The following is a 14,809-nucleotide window of genomic DNA, read 5'->3' on the forward strand; positions in this document are numbered from 1 at the left end:
ATTGTTGTATTTTGTTATTAGATCAGTGTAAATTTTGCTATCGCAACTCTTCCTCCCTCGGGAGTGATTTTCTGTTTATTGTTTTGCGCCCTGTGGTACGTTTCTTTTGATGGTTACTCTCGTGTATCAAGTCTAGAGTTCATAGCCATTTGTTTGTTCACTCTGTCTGAAGAGAGTTCTTAGAAAACTGCAGAATAAAAGCTTGCGTCAATCGTTCCGCGTCTGCAACTTAGTCCTCATTCTTGCCAAGACCTAACAACTTTATTAAAGGCCTACTGAAATGCGATTTTCTTATTTAAACGGGGATAGCAGGTCCATTCTATGTGTCATACTTGATCATTTCGCGATATTGCCATATTTTTGCTGAAAGGATTTAGTAGAGAACATCGACGATAAAGTCCGCAACTTTTGGTCGCTGATAAAAAAGCCTTGCCTGTACCGGAAGTAGCAGACGATATGCGCGTGACGTCACCGGTTGTGGAGCTCCTCACATCTGCACATTGTTTACAATCATGGCCACCAGCAACGAGAGCGATTTGGACCGAGAAAGCGACGATTACCCCATTAATTTGAGCGAGGATGAAAGATTTGTGGATGAGGAAAGTGAGAGTGAAGGACTAGAAGGCAGTGGGAGCGATTCAGATAGGGAAGATGCTGTGAGAGGCGGGTGGGAACTGATATTCAGCTGGGAATGACTAAAACAGTAAATAAACACAAGACATATATATACTCTATTAGCCACAACACAACCAGGCTTATATTTAATATGCCACAAATTAATCCCGCATAACAAACACCTCCCCCCTCCCGTCCATATAACCCGCCAATACAACTCAAACACCTGCACAAAACACTCAATCCCACAGCCCAAAGTACCGTTCACCTCCCCAAAGTTCATACAGCACATATATTTCCCCAAAGTCCCCAAAGTTACGTACGTGACATGCATATAGCGGCACGCACGTACGGGCAAGCGACCAAATGTTTGGAAGCCGCAGCTGTGTACTCACGGTACAGCGTCTGCGTATCCAACTCAAAGTCCTCCTGGTAAGAGTCTCTGTTGTCCCAGTTCTCCACAGGCCAATGGTAAAGCTTGACTGTCATCTTTCGGGAATGTAAACAATGAAACACCGGCTGTGTTTGTGTTGCTGCAGCCGGCCGCAATACACCGCTTCCCACCTACAGCTTTCTTCTTTGCTGTCTCCATTGTTCATTGAACAAATTGCAAAAGATTCACCAACACAGATGTCCAGAATACTGTGGAATTTTGCGATGAAAACAGACGACTTAATAGCTGGCCACCATGCTGTCCCAAAATGTCCTCTACAATCCGTGACGTCACGCGCAGGCGTCATCATACCGAAACGTTTTCAGCAGGATATTTCGGCGCGAAACTTAAAATTGCACTTTAGTAAGCTAACCCGGCCGTATTGGCATGTGTTGCAATGTTAAGATTTCATCATTGATATATAAACTATCAAATTGCGTGGTCTGTAGTAGTGGGTTTCAGTAGGCCTTTAAATGGATTGATATTATTATTTGTCGCAGCCGGGCCGTAGCAAGAGGGGATAGAAAGAGGAAAAAAAGGAAGAGGTGCATTGCTAAATCTACTGAAAAACAAATTCAACTCGTTGGCTCTATCTACACCCCCAACCAGCAATTTGGCTTTGTTATTAATAATACCTGGGATTTATATAGCGCTTTTCTAAGTACCCAAAGTCGCTTTACATGTTAAAAACCCATCATTCATTCACACCTGGTGGTGGTAAGCTACTTTCGTAGCCACAGCTGCCCTGGGGTAGACTGACGGAAGCCTGTGATGGTTTTCATGCCCTTCCACACATCCCGAATGTTATTCTGCTGGAGTTTGGCCTCCAGCTTCCTTCTGTAGGCATATTTTCCTTCTCGCAGCTGAACTTTAGGCTACCACTGAATCCTCCTCAACTCATCCCGATCACCAGATCTGAAGGCTACCTTCTTTTTATTCAGCAGCACCTTTAGCTGGCTGGTTATCCAGGGCTTGTTATTTGGGTTGGGTAACAGTGGAGTTTTTGTAGGGATGATGGAGTCACAGAAATTGATGTAGTCTGTGATGCAGTCTGTGATGCTGTCAATGTCTGTCTGGTGAAGCTTACACAGTAGTGGCACTGTATGCATCTTTTCAATTAGCATACAGTAGGTCCAGAGTTTTATTGTCCTGTGTTGCACAGTGCACATATTGGTGGAAAGTGGGTAAAATTGAGTCCAAAGAAGCATGATTAAAGTCACCCGAAATGAGAACGAGGGCATTGGGGTGTTTAGTCTGTTGCCTAGCAACAGTGGCATGAATGGTGTCGCAAGCAGCAGTCTAATCTGCAGAAGGAGGGATGTACACTACGATGAAGATTACAGAAGTAAACTCCCTTGGCAAATAATATGGTCGAATTCCAACAGCCAGAAGTTCGATGTCCGGCATACAAACACTCCTTTACATGAATATATCCAGGATTACACCACCTCTCGTTCACCAAGATGACAATCCCACCGCCTTTCTTCTTACCGCTCAGGAGTGTATCTCTATTGGCCCGTGAGGTTGTGAAGCCGGGTAGAGACGCGCTGTGGTCCGGCAAGTCCGCGTGTAGCCAAGTCTCCATAAAGCACATGATGCTGCACACGGCGTACTCCTTTTGATTTCGGACGAGCCCGAACAATCGGTCCATTTATTTCGCCAAAGACCGCACGTTCCACATGAGGACAGAGGGAATTGCAGGCTTAAATTTCCTTCTCCGCTCCTTCATCTATGTGCCGGCACGGCATCCCCGGCGCTTTGTCCGGCCGCGATCCCCATAGCGCTGGCAAGGAGAGCGCAAATACAAACTTCTCCTTGCGTGTGTATGCAAAGGGCCGGCTGCTCAACTGATCAAAGCCAAACACAAAACGGCCAAGAACCATAATTAGTGGTTTATGGAAAAGATAAGTGATAAAAAAAGTTAAAGTTAAAGTACCACTGATAGTCACACACACACTAAGTGTGGTGAAATTACCCTCTGCATTTGGCCCATCCCCTTGTACCACTCCCTGGGAGTAGAGGAGAGCAGTGAGCAGCAGCGGTGGCCGCGCTCCGGAATCATTTTGGTGATTGAAAAAGCAAGAAAGGTTGAGAATAATACCAAAAATAAAGTAAACTTAAGGAAGTCAAAGGAGCTACTGTGATGTGCTGCCAGCATACTTGCCAACCCTCCCGAATTTTCCAGGAGACTCACAAATTTCAGTGCCTCTCCCGAAAATCTCCCGGGACAACCATTCTCCCGAATTTCTCCCGATTTCCAGCCGGACTTAAGGCACGCCCCCTCCAGGTCCGTGCGGACCTGAGCGAGGACAGCCTGTCGTCACGTCCGCTTGGCCAACCAAAAAGTAACCACAGAACACTATACCGTATAGTGTTCTGTGGTTACTTTTTGGTTGGCCAACGGTTTACGTTGTATTGAGCACCCTGACGGCAAGTGTGGGAGTCGGTTCTGAAGTATGAAATAAAGAGACGTAACTTTGTCACCTCGCCTTGTTATTGACTCCAACCCAGAATATTACACTGCCCATACCTATGCTCCTTCAAAGGCTGTGCTACTGGCTGCAAAGCATTGCACTTTCAAATACAACAATGAGTAGAGAGGAGTGTTATGTGTGTATATGTGTAAATAAATGAATCACTGAAAGTTAAGTATTTATTTTATTTATATATATATATATATATATATATATATATATATATATATATATATATATATATATATATATATATATATATATATATATATATATATTTATAAGAAATACTTGAATTTCAGTGAATTCTACCTATAAATATACTCATCCCCCCTTAACATCTCCCGAAATTGGAGGTCTCAAGGTTGGCAAGTATGACTGCCACTCTTTCAGGCACATCAAATTAAAAAAATTAAAAAATAAATAAATAAATATATATATATATATATATATATATATATATATATATATATATATATATATATATATATATATATATATATATATATATATATATATATATATATATATATATATATATATATATGTATGCTTCGGCACAAGACACCACCTGCTGGCCAAATGTATACTTACAAACGGCTGTATCTTAACCACATAATCACATAATGTGTGATGATGCATTGAATTGTTGCGATATGGCTCTTGTAAAATGACGATGAATCACAATGTTTGACTGAATAGATTTGCTCGTTAAATTAACAAAATATGTTGTATGTATTATATATGTACAGCATATATGTAGTGTGTGTTTGTATTTAGCCAGCACGGTAGAATCATATGATATGGCAGATTGTATTATGTTTTTCTGTCACCTTGAGGAAATGGAACAAAGAGGAAGATGACAATATAATGTAACTTGGACAATGATGGAGATTTAGTTCATTTTTAGTTTTGGTTTTAAGTTATTCATTTTTTTTTTCTTGACAAAACCGCTCCATCATCCAGCTATTGATTTCTGCTGGTTTGTTAAAAAAAGAATAAATACAGGATGTGCTACTTTATTAAACGTAATGAATACAGTGAATGATAAACACATTCGAGGAAAGACGTTGCCAAGAATCGAACCCACGTCATGTGCCATAAAAGATATTTGCGCACACCATTACACCGCCTAAGCCTAAGGTCTCCTAAAGGACATGATACAAATTATTTTCTCAGAGCCGCCTTGCCTGGCATTACTGTAAATGGTAAATGGTAAATGGGTCATACTTGTATAGCGCTTTTCTACCTTTTTAAGGAACTCAAAGCGCTTTGACACTATTTTCCACATTCACCCATTCACACACACACATTCACACACTGTACGCCTCCCGGTCCTGGGCATCCAAGGTGGCGTGTTAGGAAGCACATTAAATATATGTAGATAGATATAAATATATATGTATATATACACAAACATATGATATATACATACATATACACACACACATATATATATGTGTGTGTATATGTATATGTATGTATATATCATATATGTGTGTGTGTGTATATATACCTGTATGTATATGTGGAGGGGGGCGTGGCCTGTGGGCTTGCAGCGGAACAGGGTGTGCCAGGACCGGCCTCGAAGTCAGCGACAGGTGCGTAGATGGCCCAGGTGGGCCTGATTATCTAATCACCTGTCGCTCTGTTTAAGCAGCAGCCTGGAGGAGAGTGTTAGTAGGAGCTGGCGTGAGAGCGTGCCTTTCACCGTCACATAAATACAATTGCTGGAAAGCAACCAAGAGACTTGAATGAAAATAAAACCATGTTGAACCTGAACCGGGCTGATATGTCGGTGCTTAGTGGTCCAAAGAAGCCATGATAACCCAACTCCACAGAAAACATCCAACCAATGGTTTTGCAAAATAATTATAAAATTGAGGAAAAAACATTAAGGCATTTATTCATTATAGACTCTGACAGTTGCTTATAAAATATGGTTAAAAGGCATATATTACTTTCTCAGACAGAGTGATGGTGATATGACGTCCTAAGTCAAGCTTTGGAACATACAGTTAACTACTTAAAACAGGCTGTGTCGATCAGGCTGTGTCAAGGCCTGTGAGGTGACAGCTCTTTTTCCACAAGTCTGCCTGAAGCTCAGTATCATAGGATGTTTGTGCTGACTGCCTCTTCTGGCCATTGTAAAGGTAGCAGCCACCCACCCCTTCCATCTCGGAGGCAGCAGCAGCATAAACTGTTATTGCGGCTCCCTCTGCAGGAGTCTGTGGGGAAAACACACACAAAAACCTTTATTTGGAAAAATGATATAATCCTGGAGAGTCCTACCTACGGCCTGTGGCTCAAATGCGGCCCCCGCGAGACGACCAACCTGATTGTGCGGGGTGATTTCGTACACATTAAATTTAAATATGCAGTGGTCTGACAGGTTACAATTTGTCGCCATCTTGTGGACAATATAAGAAACTCAATGATGGGTACTTTATTGTCATCACAAGCACAGCGTTTACTTTTATGGCCCAGTCCAAACAAACATTCCTAGTAATAGTGCAGAAAAAAAAAATCAACCAGCACAAAAAGTCAACACACATGTTTACTGAACTTTGTGGATATAAAAAAACATCCCCTCAATCCATTTTCTACTGCTTGTCCCTCTCGGGGCTGGAGCCTCCCATCACCATAAAAAATTAGAAAATTACACCCATTTAAATCCATTGCAAGGCATGATGGGAAAAATGCAAAACATTCTCTGCACACTTATCCAGATTTGTCTTTTAGCTGCTTGATATTTCTGTTTAATTACAAAGATTTAAAAGGTCGTCGCGGAAGTAAACAAGGTAAATAAATAAATGATAAATGGGTTATACTTGTATAGCGCTTTTCTACCTTCAAGGTACTCAACCAGCAGCCATCAGGAGCAAGGGTGAAGTGTCTTGCCCAAGGACACAACGGACGTAACTAGGATGGTAGAAGGTGGGGATTGAACCCCAGTAACCATCAACCCTGGCACGGCCACTCTACCAACTTCGCCACGCCGTCCCGGTAGGAGTTGAATTTTCACATACTCTTAATATTCGATTATAACAATTATATATCCATTGTATTATTATATGTAAACACACATGCGCGCACATTATATATATATCCATCCATCCATCCATCTTCTTCCGCTTATTCGAGGTTGGGTCGCGGGGGCAGCAGCCTAAACAGGGAAGCCCAGACTTCCCTCTCCCCAGCCACTTCGTCCAGCTCTTCCCGGGGGGATCCCGAGGCGTTCCCAGGCCAGCCGAGAGACATAGTCTTCCCAACGTGTCCTGGGTCTTCCCCGTGGCCTCCTACCGGTCGGACGTGCCCTAAACACCTCCCTAGGGAGGCGTTCGGGTGGCATCCTGACCAGATGCCTGAACCACCTCATCTGGCTCCTCTCGATGTGGAGGAGCAGCGGCTTTACTTTGAGCTCCCCCCGGATGACAGAGCTTCTCACCCTATCTCTAAGGGAGAGCCGCCACCCGGCAGAGGTAACTCATTTCGGCCGTTTTTATAGTCATGGTTGGCAGTGAATTTCCTACAGCTCAACCAGGACAAAACAGAGGTTTTCGTTGTAGGCCTTGAAGACCAAAAGGAGAAACCTTTACCAAAATTACAAGATTTTAAACCAACACAGTCTATAAAAAAATCTGGGTGTGTTTGACTCCAAGCTGACTTTTATCCCACACATTAAAAATATTTACTTTTTAATTTTAATACATTTAAATTATTACATTTACTAATTCATATTTTTATGGAGTGCAGGTCTTGTTGTGAATTTAGTTTTTGAGATTATCTGCAATATCCTTAATAAAAGTGGTTTAAAGAGCACTTCAAAGATATGTTATCCTTATACTTTATATTTTTTTCGACTAAAATGTTGAAAAATGTTGTCAACTAAACTAGACTAAAATTAAATCCATTTAGATGATTAAAATATGGCTAAAAATAAAATACATTTTCGCCAAAAGACTACAACTAAAACTAAACTAAAAACTGCTGTCTTCATCAACAGTCTTCAATAAAAGGTAAGAGACGAAGAGTGATGTTAAATATTCATTGATATATTCCATTCATCATTTATGTTTTTCCACATTTATATAAAATGTGATTTGTGTTCATATTTTGAGTGTCTGCTTCGGTTTTCATACGATTCGTTTTCATGTGACCTTGTGGAGCAGATCGCCACTGAATATCAAGGTAGAACTGTAATAGCGATGCGATACAAGTAAAACTCAGCTTTAAGTCAGACTGAAAAATAATGTTTGAATAAAATTACCCTGAACAAAATCTTGGCAAATGGCTTTTTGAGAGCCTGAGCAAGGCTCCATAGGTTGTCGTAGAGCGCCGTGTCCACCATTCCTGGATCCACAGCATTGACTATCACTGAGAAACCACTGGCCATCAGCTGCTCTTGCAGATGGTAGGTGAAGAGTACCAATGCTAGCTTGCTTTGGGCATAGGCACCATGGGAACTGTAGGAAGCCCTAGGAAAAGAAGTGTAAAGATTAGTAGGATGGATACCCTGACCTCAAACTCATTTATATTCTCTAGCTTTTATGTAAACTCTGATCTAGACCAGTTGACCTGCCGCTTCTCTTTTTTGCCCACTTCTACTGTATGGAGAGGTTACCAGGTGGCCACGGATAATCCATGGAGAGGTACCAGTCTGGAGGGGGCGCTAGCTGTTCTAAGTCGTGACCCAGGTTGGACCACTCCTCCATGACATGGATGAAGAACTTCTACGACACTCTGCTTGCCCCCATTGGACTAGATTCTCACATTATCATGAATGCAATACTGTACCCACTTGGCATCCATTGCAGCTGGTCACCCAGGAAGGGGGTTCCCACTTCTGTGGCCCCTTCTCGAGGTTCCTTTTTATCCCATTTTGGGCTTTTGTATTTTTCCTATCCCGAATGTGTATTTAGATCAGGGGATGTCGATGTGGATTGTCATTGTCATGCAGCCCTTTGAAGCAGTTGTGATTAAGGGCTATATAAAGAAACTTTGATTGATTGATATGCTACTGAACTTAATGTCTAACAGGATGTATCTATCCATTACCTTTTACAAATAAGGTTTTTAGTACTGTGAAACTATACACAATGAAACCAGTTTTTGTTGGCAACCTATGACAACCATCAGTCCTGTTCCCATTACTAAAAAGTGCCTGTTTAAGTTGACGTTGGCATGGATGGTTGACTGCTTTTGTCGACATAAAATGTGAGAGCCAACGGGTCATTTCTTTGAAAAATGGATCAGTTCATGTCAACATGTGTTAACTTTATCTTTATGTTACGATAATATCAGGACAACACGCCAAACACATAATGACCCTGTCCCAACAATGAGCCAGACTCAAGTCCATCAAGCCCAAAAATCAATGAAGAAGAAGAAATATAGCAACCACCATAGCAACAATTGGAAAAACAGGTAGTATACAAGTGGAGAAACGGTGAGGGAATCATGTTGGTCTTGAGACAATTTTTTGACGAAAAATCCAAAACTGGAAAAAAAAAATAATGTGGAAAAAATCATGGAGCATGATACCTAACAAACTACTGAGAATGATTTGTTCGAAATAATGTTGCCCCAATTTTATTTTTTATAGCTTCTTGATTGGCTATTTTGTGTACATTGCACATCTTATGCATAGTTTTGGTAAACCCAGATCAGGTTTTGGAGCCAATTATCGGGACTAATTCACTCTAACCACACCTCATACCAGCAACCCCGATTCGGTTTTGGAGCCAATTATCGGGACAAATTCACTCTAACCACACCTCATACCATAGGATAATCTTGTAAGACAGTCGAATAAGACATAAAATATTAGGGCCTTTGCTGTCTTTGTTCAGAAGAGGGAAAAATCTCTTGTGTGTACTCTGCTTAAGAATCAAAAAAATCCAAACACAAAAACGCACATAGCATAGCAGAAAATACATGCACTGATTGATTGATTTATTAAATGGGTTGATTACTGATTTCACACATCTGTGCCACCGGTGCAAAGCAAAGCTGCTTACAACAGTCCAAAACTGGAAATGGAAAAATATAAAATAAGGAAATAATTCACAACAACTGAAAACAAGACTAGAAATCCAAAACATAATTCATTTATGGTATGTTGTATGGTTTACCTTGATTTGAATTTGAATATATTTTGTACCTGTTAGTAAAGATACAGTATGTTAAATATATAGAATTTTTCCCTGTCAACTACAGTATATTCTTTTATACAATACAGTGGTAATGGGCATATTTCAGAAATAGTTGCAAATGGTGATTATGATTAATTTATTTAAAAACTGTGGTTAAGCTGAATATTTGTTTTCAATCATTTGACAGCTGTAATGAAAACACAATAATCTAAATAGAAATATGCACAAATGGAGGAAAACTATGTCAACAAACTATTGTAAGTTGCATTTTCATTCAATTAATCAATCACAGTTTATTTATATAGACCTTAATCACAAGTGCCTCAAAGGGCTGCACAAGATCCCACGTCGGAGCAAGAAAAAACTCAACCCGTTGGGCGCAAGGAGAAACCTTGGAAGGGTCCGCAGTTGTGTGGACCCCCCTGGGTGACTGGTGCAATAGATGCCGAGTGGATACAGTTAATACATATAATAATGTTTCCCTTTGTCTCTGGCAAAAGTCACCAATAAATATGCAAAAGTGGGTTGTTTTGGTTTCGGCTATGTCGACATGAGTCTGTCCGAGGGACGTGGACATAAATGGGTTCCATTGTAATTGTTAGGCCTCAAACTTTGTGCAATACATACAGTAATTGTTTTAAAATCAGTGCAGATGAAAATCAAGTTTGAAAGTAAGTTATTTAAGCAATAAATTCAATGGTATTTTTGGTCCTCTTACCTCCTGTTGAGGTCATCCATTTGTATAACCCCAGCATAGTGAGTTGCAGATGACATGTTGACAATTCGGGAACAGCAGCCTGGTCTTCCTGATTTCTTCAGTAAGTCTAGCAGTAGGTTGGTTAGTAGGAAGTGTCCAAGGTAGTTGAGACAAAAGTGGAACTCAAAGCCATCTTCTGTCTGACTCTCAGGAACTAGCATAGTACCAGCTACACAGTGACAGACAAACAATTATCGCAATGGCAGAGACCACAAATACAGCATATTGTGCGAGGTGTCAAAACGGACCTTGAGCTTAGTAAAATTACAATATACAGTGGAACTTGTTTAACTGGGCCCTATTATGCAAAACCTATTGGCACCTGCCGTTGTGTATTTGCGATCTGCATAGGCCCTGAAAATTTGAAATCAAACCATGGAGACATCGCGAAGATATTTATAAAATAATCTTGCCTTCTTTCTCGCGTCCACTAAACAAGCTGTTTGGAATGTGCATGATTGGTGACATCACAAATTGGGAAAACAGTCAGCTGATTATTCATTTATGATATAAATGTACCCAGAGTGCCTTGCGCACTTCCGCTATTGGAGTCCGCGCTGTAGTCAAAAAGCTCCTTATTTTTTGCTATCCTCTTGTTGTCGGGCAGAGTGGCTCGCATATGGACACGCATCCTCCGCTGTTGGCTTTTCTAATAAAAAGTAGCGTATAGTTCTCACTTATATCTGTCAGTAGACTCACTATGGAAGCGCTACAAACTACAACATGGCTGACGGGGAGAAGACACAGTCGAAGCGGAAGCAGTAAATAAAACCTGCCCACAAAACACCGCATCCTGAAAAGGCAGTCAGAAAGCGGCTCAAAAACGGACTGTAAGACAATCTACGCAAAATATTGACCAAAGAACCACCGTTACATGTTATGTAGACCACAAAGAAGTGTTATAAAAGTAGAAAAATACAATATAACGGCTTTAAGTGAATATACACTACCGTTCAAAAATTTGGGGTCACATTGAAATGTCCTTATTTTTGAAGGAAAAGCACTGTACTTTTCAATGAAGATAACTTTAAACTATTCTTAACTTTAAAGAAATACACTCTATATATTGCTAATGTGGTAAATGACTATTCTAGCTGCAAATGTCTGGTTTTTGGTGCAATATCTACATAGGTGTATAGAGGCCCATTTCCAGCAACTATCACTCCAGTGTTCTAATGGTACAATGTGTTTGCTCATTGGCTCAGAAGGCTAATTAATGATTAGAAAACCCTTGTGCAATCATGTTCACACATCTGAAAACAGTTTAGCTCGTTACAGAAGCTACAAAACTGACCTTCCTTTGAGCAGATTGAGTTTCTGGAGCATCACATTTGTGGGGTCAATTAAACGCTCAAAATGGCCAGAAAAAGAGAACTTTCATCTGAAACTCGACAGTCTATTCTTGTTCTTAGAAATTAAGGCTATTCCACAAAATTGTTTGGGTGACCCCAAACTTTTGAACGGTAGTGTACGTTGAATTGGTTGACTCTCGTTGACATAAACAGTTGTTGACAGAAGCGCAAATAACCATCGCTTGCAGTATTACTTGAGTCTTCAGCCAGACACATAAGGAGAATGAATGATAGAACTAGGAAATTCATTTTGTTGTTGTCATTTTCTTTCATTTTTAACAACATTTAAAAGGGGAACTGCACAATATATTTTTTTTCCTATCGATCACAATCATTATGAGAGACAAAAACACACGTCTTTTTTTTTTTTTACGATTTTAAAAATTATAAAACGCTTGAAAGATGCGGCCAATGGGAGTCACCGTTGTAGCCTTCAAAGCCCCCTAAAACAACTTAAAAACCCTCCAGCAACGTTTTGTATACACGCTGCAAGTCTATGTACAATGTAGTAACAGACACATTCATACCAATATTTGATCTGTACAATATTTACCATATTTTTATAATTTTAATCATTTCCGGGACCGATTTATTCCACGCATTGACTCCCGTTTCCATGGCAACGCACGTCTGACTTCTGGCAAAAACTTGTGTTCCTAATTCCGGAATCAAACACGAGTGTGTTTTCTAATCATGGCAGACTTGGTAACAGACAACAAGGATGACAACACATCTGCGGTCCCCTCCAAGGTTTCTCATTGTTATCCCATTGGGTTGAGTTTTTTTCTTGCCCTGATGTGGGATCTGAGCCGAGGATGTCATTGTGGTTTGTGCAGCCCTTTGAGACACTCGTGATTTAGGGCTATATAAGAAAACATTGATTGATTGATTGATGTAATAATGATTGTGAACGACAGGCAAAATTCCAAAAAAACTGCATTTCCCCTTTAAACGATATGAAAATTTCATATCAAAGTTATCTTGACCAAAAACATCACATATGTCCTTATTATCGCGGTATTGTTAAATGTGCTCAAATAGTGCACACACTAAAATCTTTTGACCAAGGTATTGAATTAAAAAAAAATTATAATACAAAAATTAAAAAACATCCATCCATCCGTTCAATTTCTACTGCTTATCCCTTTGGGGGTTGCGGTGTGCTTGAGCCTATCCCAGCTGCACTCGGGCGGAAAGCAGGGTACATCCTGAACAAGTCGGCACGTCATCGCAGGGCCAACACAGATAGAAAACATTTACACTCACGTTCACACACAAGAGCCATTTTAGTGTTGCCAATCACCCTTTCCTCATGTGCAAACTAAAATAAATGGACACAGTGTTAATAAACCCACTATTTTGCATGCCTTGTGTTTCTTTTGCTTCACTGATAGTGTTTTAGTGTCAATTGTTTTGTTTTTTATTGACATAGCTTTTATTGTTTTAAATATTGGTTTGTAGTAGGGCTGGGCGATAAAACAATAACAATATATATCGCGATAGACATGTGATCAATATCAATAGAAAATGGGGTCGATAGAACGTTCGATAATTTCACTGAGTTCTTTAAAAAAAAATAGGAAGAAAGGCAGAGCCGGAACCGCACGGCATTCGGGGGGGTGTAGGCAGAAGAAGGGCTTTGGCCTCTCGACCTATCACGGCCGAGCCTGAACCGCAAGGCATTCTGGGAAATGCTAATAGGAAGAAAAAAGGAAAAAAAAGCAACAACGGCTAGCTGACGACGAGGAGTGAAACCAAACGGGAATATGAGCGCGGCAGCACGAGAGGAAATTGTAAATAAAAAAGGAAACGTCACGTCACCAGTTTGGCAGTATTTTGGATTTTTTAAAATCCGATACGAATCAGAGTAGTACTGTCTGCAAACTTTGCAAGGTCGTCGTCCCGACCAAGTCTGGGAACACGACAAACTTATTTTACCACCTGAGCCGCTCTCACCCGCTGGAGTACAGCAGTATCAAACAGCCACAACCATCTACATCAGCCGGTGCAAGTGGAACAGCACCGAAGCGGCAACAACAGACCACCATCGTCTCGATGGTGGTCTGTTGTTGCTGCAGACAGTATTACTCGGCAGCAGTGCCATACGACACAAATTCAAAACGTTAGAAAGAAATAACGGATGCAGTGGTGTATCAATTAGCGAAGGACATGCTACCGCTCAGCATAGTTGAGAAGTCTGGGTACAAGAATCTCATACACGTGCTCGACCCCCGTTATGTTCTACCTGGCCGAAAGCACTTTTCCAAGACAGCTATTCCTAAGCTTTACACAATGTGCAGGGAATCCGTGGAAAAGGAGATACTGAAGTTGGTTTGATTTTTCCATAAATGACTGAAGAGAGTAACAGGTTTGTTTTGTCACAGATGTTCAGACGCAAGTTTATTCCGATGTTTACAATATTCTGTAAGACATGTTTGTTTCTGCTTGCTTAATGTGACTGTTATTTATTTGCATATATTGTTACCAATATGGCTTTAAAGCCCGAGTTGTACACTACTCATTTCTTAATTACAATACTTTGCACATTTTGTTGGATTAAGCATTTATTTAATGTCAATATTTGCACATCGACCAGTATTTTCTTTTATCTGACTGTTTTTCATAATGCTGACCTCGTTCTAAAGGTTAAAGGTTTTATTTAAAATAAAAGTATTTAAATTCAGCCTTTTTTCTCCTGGTCTTTATTTAGAATAGTTGTTGTTTTTTTTAAATCAATAATTATCGATATCGACTGATATGAAACACTTATATCGTGATACATTTTTTAGTCATATCGCCCAGCCCTAGTACTGTAGCCCTTTTAGGTTAATTTAATAAAAAAATGCGTAACAAAATCTATTATTATTATTAATTATTTTTGACGGGCATTGTGGGGTCGCTTGATCGCACCGTCAAACACCTCTGTCTCTTTTCCTCTAATCACTCTGTGCAAGAGAGCACAGCTTTTAGGTTCAATGGACACAATTTAATAGCTTAGTTGCTCAGATAGAAATGTGTTTATA

At 40.3% G+C, this 14,809-nt stretch overlaps 1 protein-coding gene across 3 annotated transcripts in view; it reads right to left on the reverse strand.

The window, feature by feature from the left end:
- Window positions 1-5,398: 5,398 nt before the first annotated feature.
- Window positions 5,399-14,809, reverse strand: part of dhrsx (dehydrogenase/reductase (SDR family) X-linked) — a 28,370-nt gene continuing 18,959 nt past the window's right edge. For all 3 annotated transcript variants that reach the window (XM_062054050.1, XM_062054051.1, XM_062054049.1), the window contains exons 5-7: window positions 10,396-10,603; window positions 7,793-8,000; window positions 5,399-5,750 (exon numbers count right to left, since the gene is read on the reverse strand). In XM_062054050.1, coding sequence (XP_061910034.1) covers window positions 5,568-5,750; window positions 7,793-8,000; window positions 10,396-10,603 — 599 coding nt within the window. In that variant the 3' untranslated portion in view covers window positions 5,399-5,567. The remainder of the gene's footprint in view (window positions 5,751-7,792; window positions 8,001-10,395; window positions 10,604-14,809) is intronic.

The sequence above is a fragment of the Entelurus aequoreus genome, linkage group LG07 (assembly GCF_033978785.1).
Source record: "Entelurus aequoreus isolate RoL-2023_Sb linkage group LG07, RoL_Eaeq_v1.1, whole genome shotgun sequence".
NCBI classification, from domain to species: domain Eukaryota; kingdom Metazoa; phylum Chordata; class Actinopteri; order Syngnathiformes; family Syngnathidae; genus Entelurus; species Entelurus aequoreus.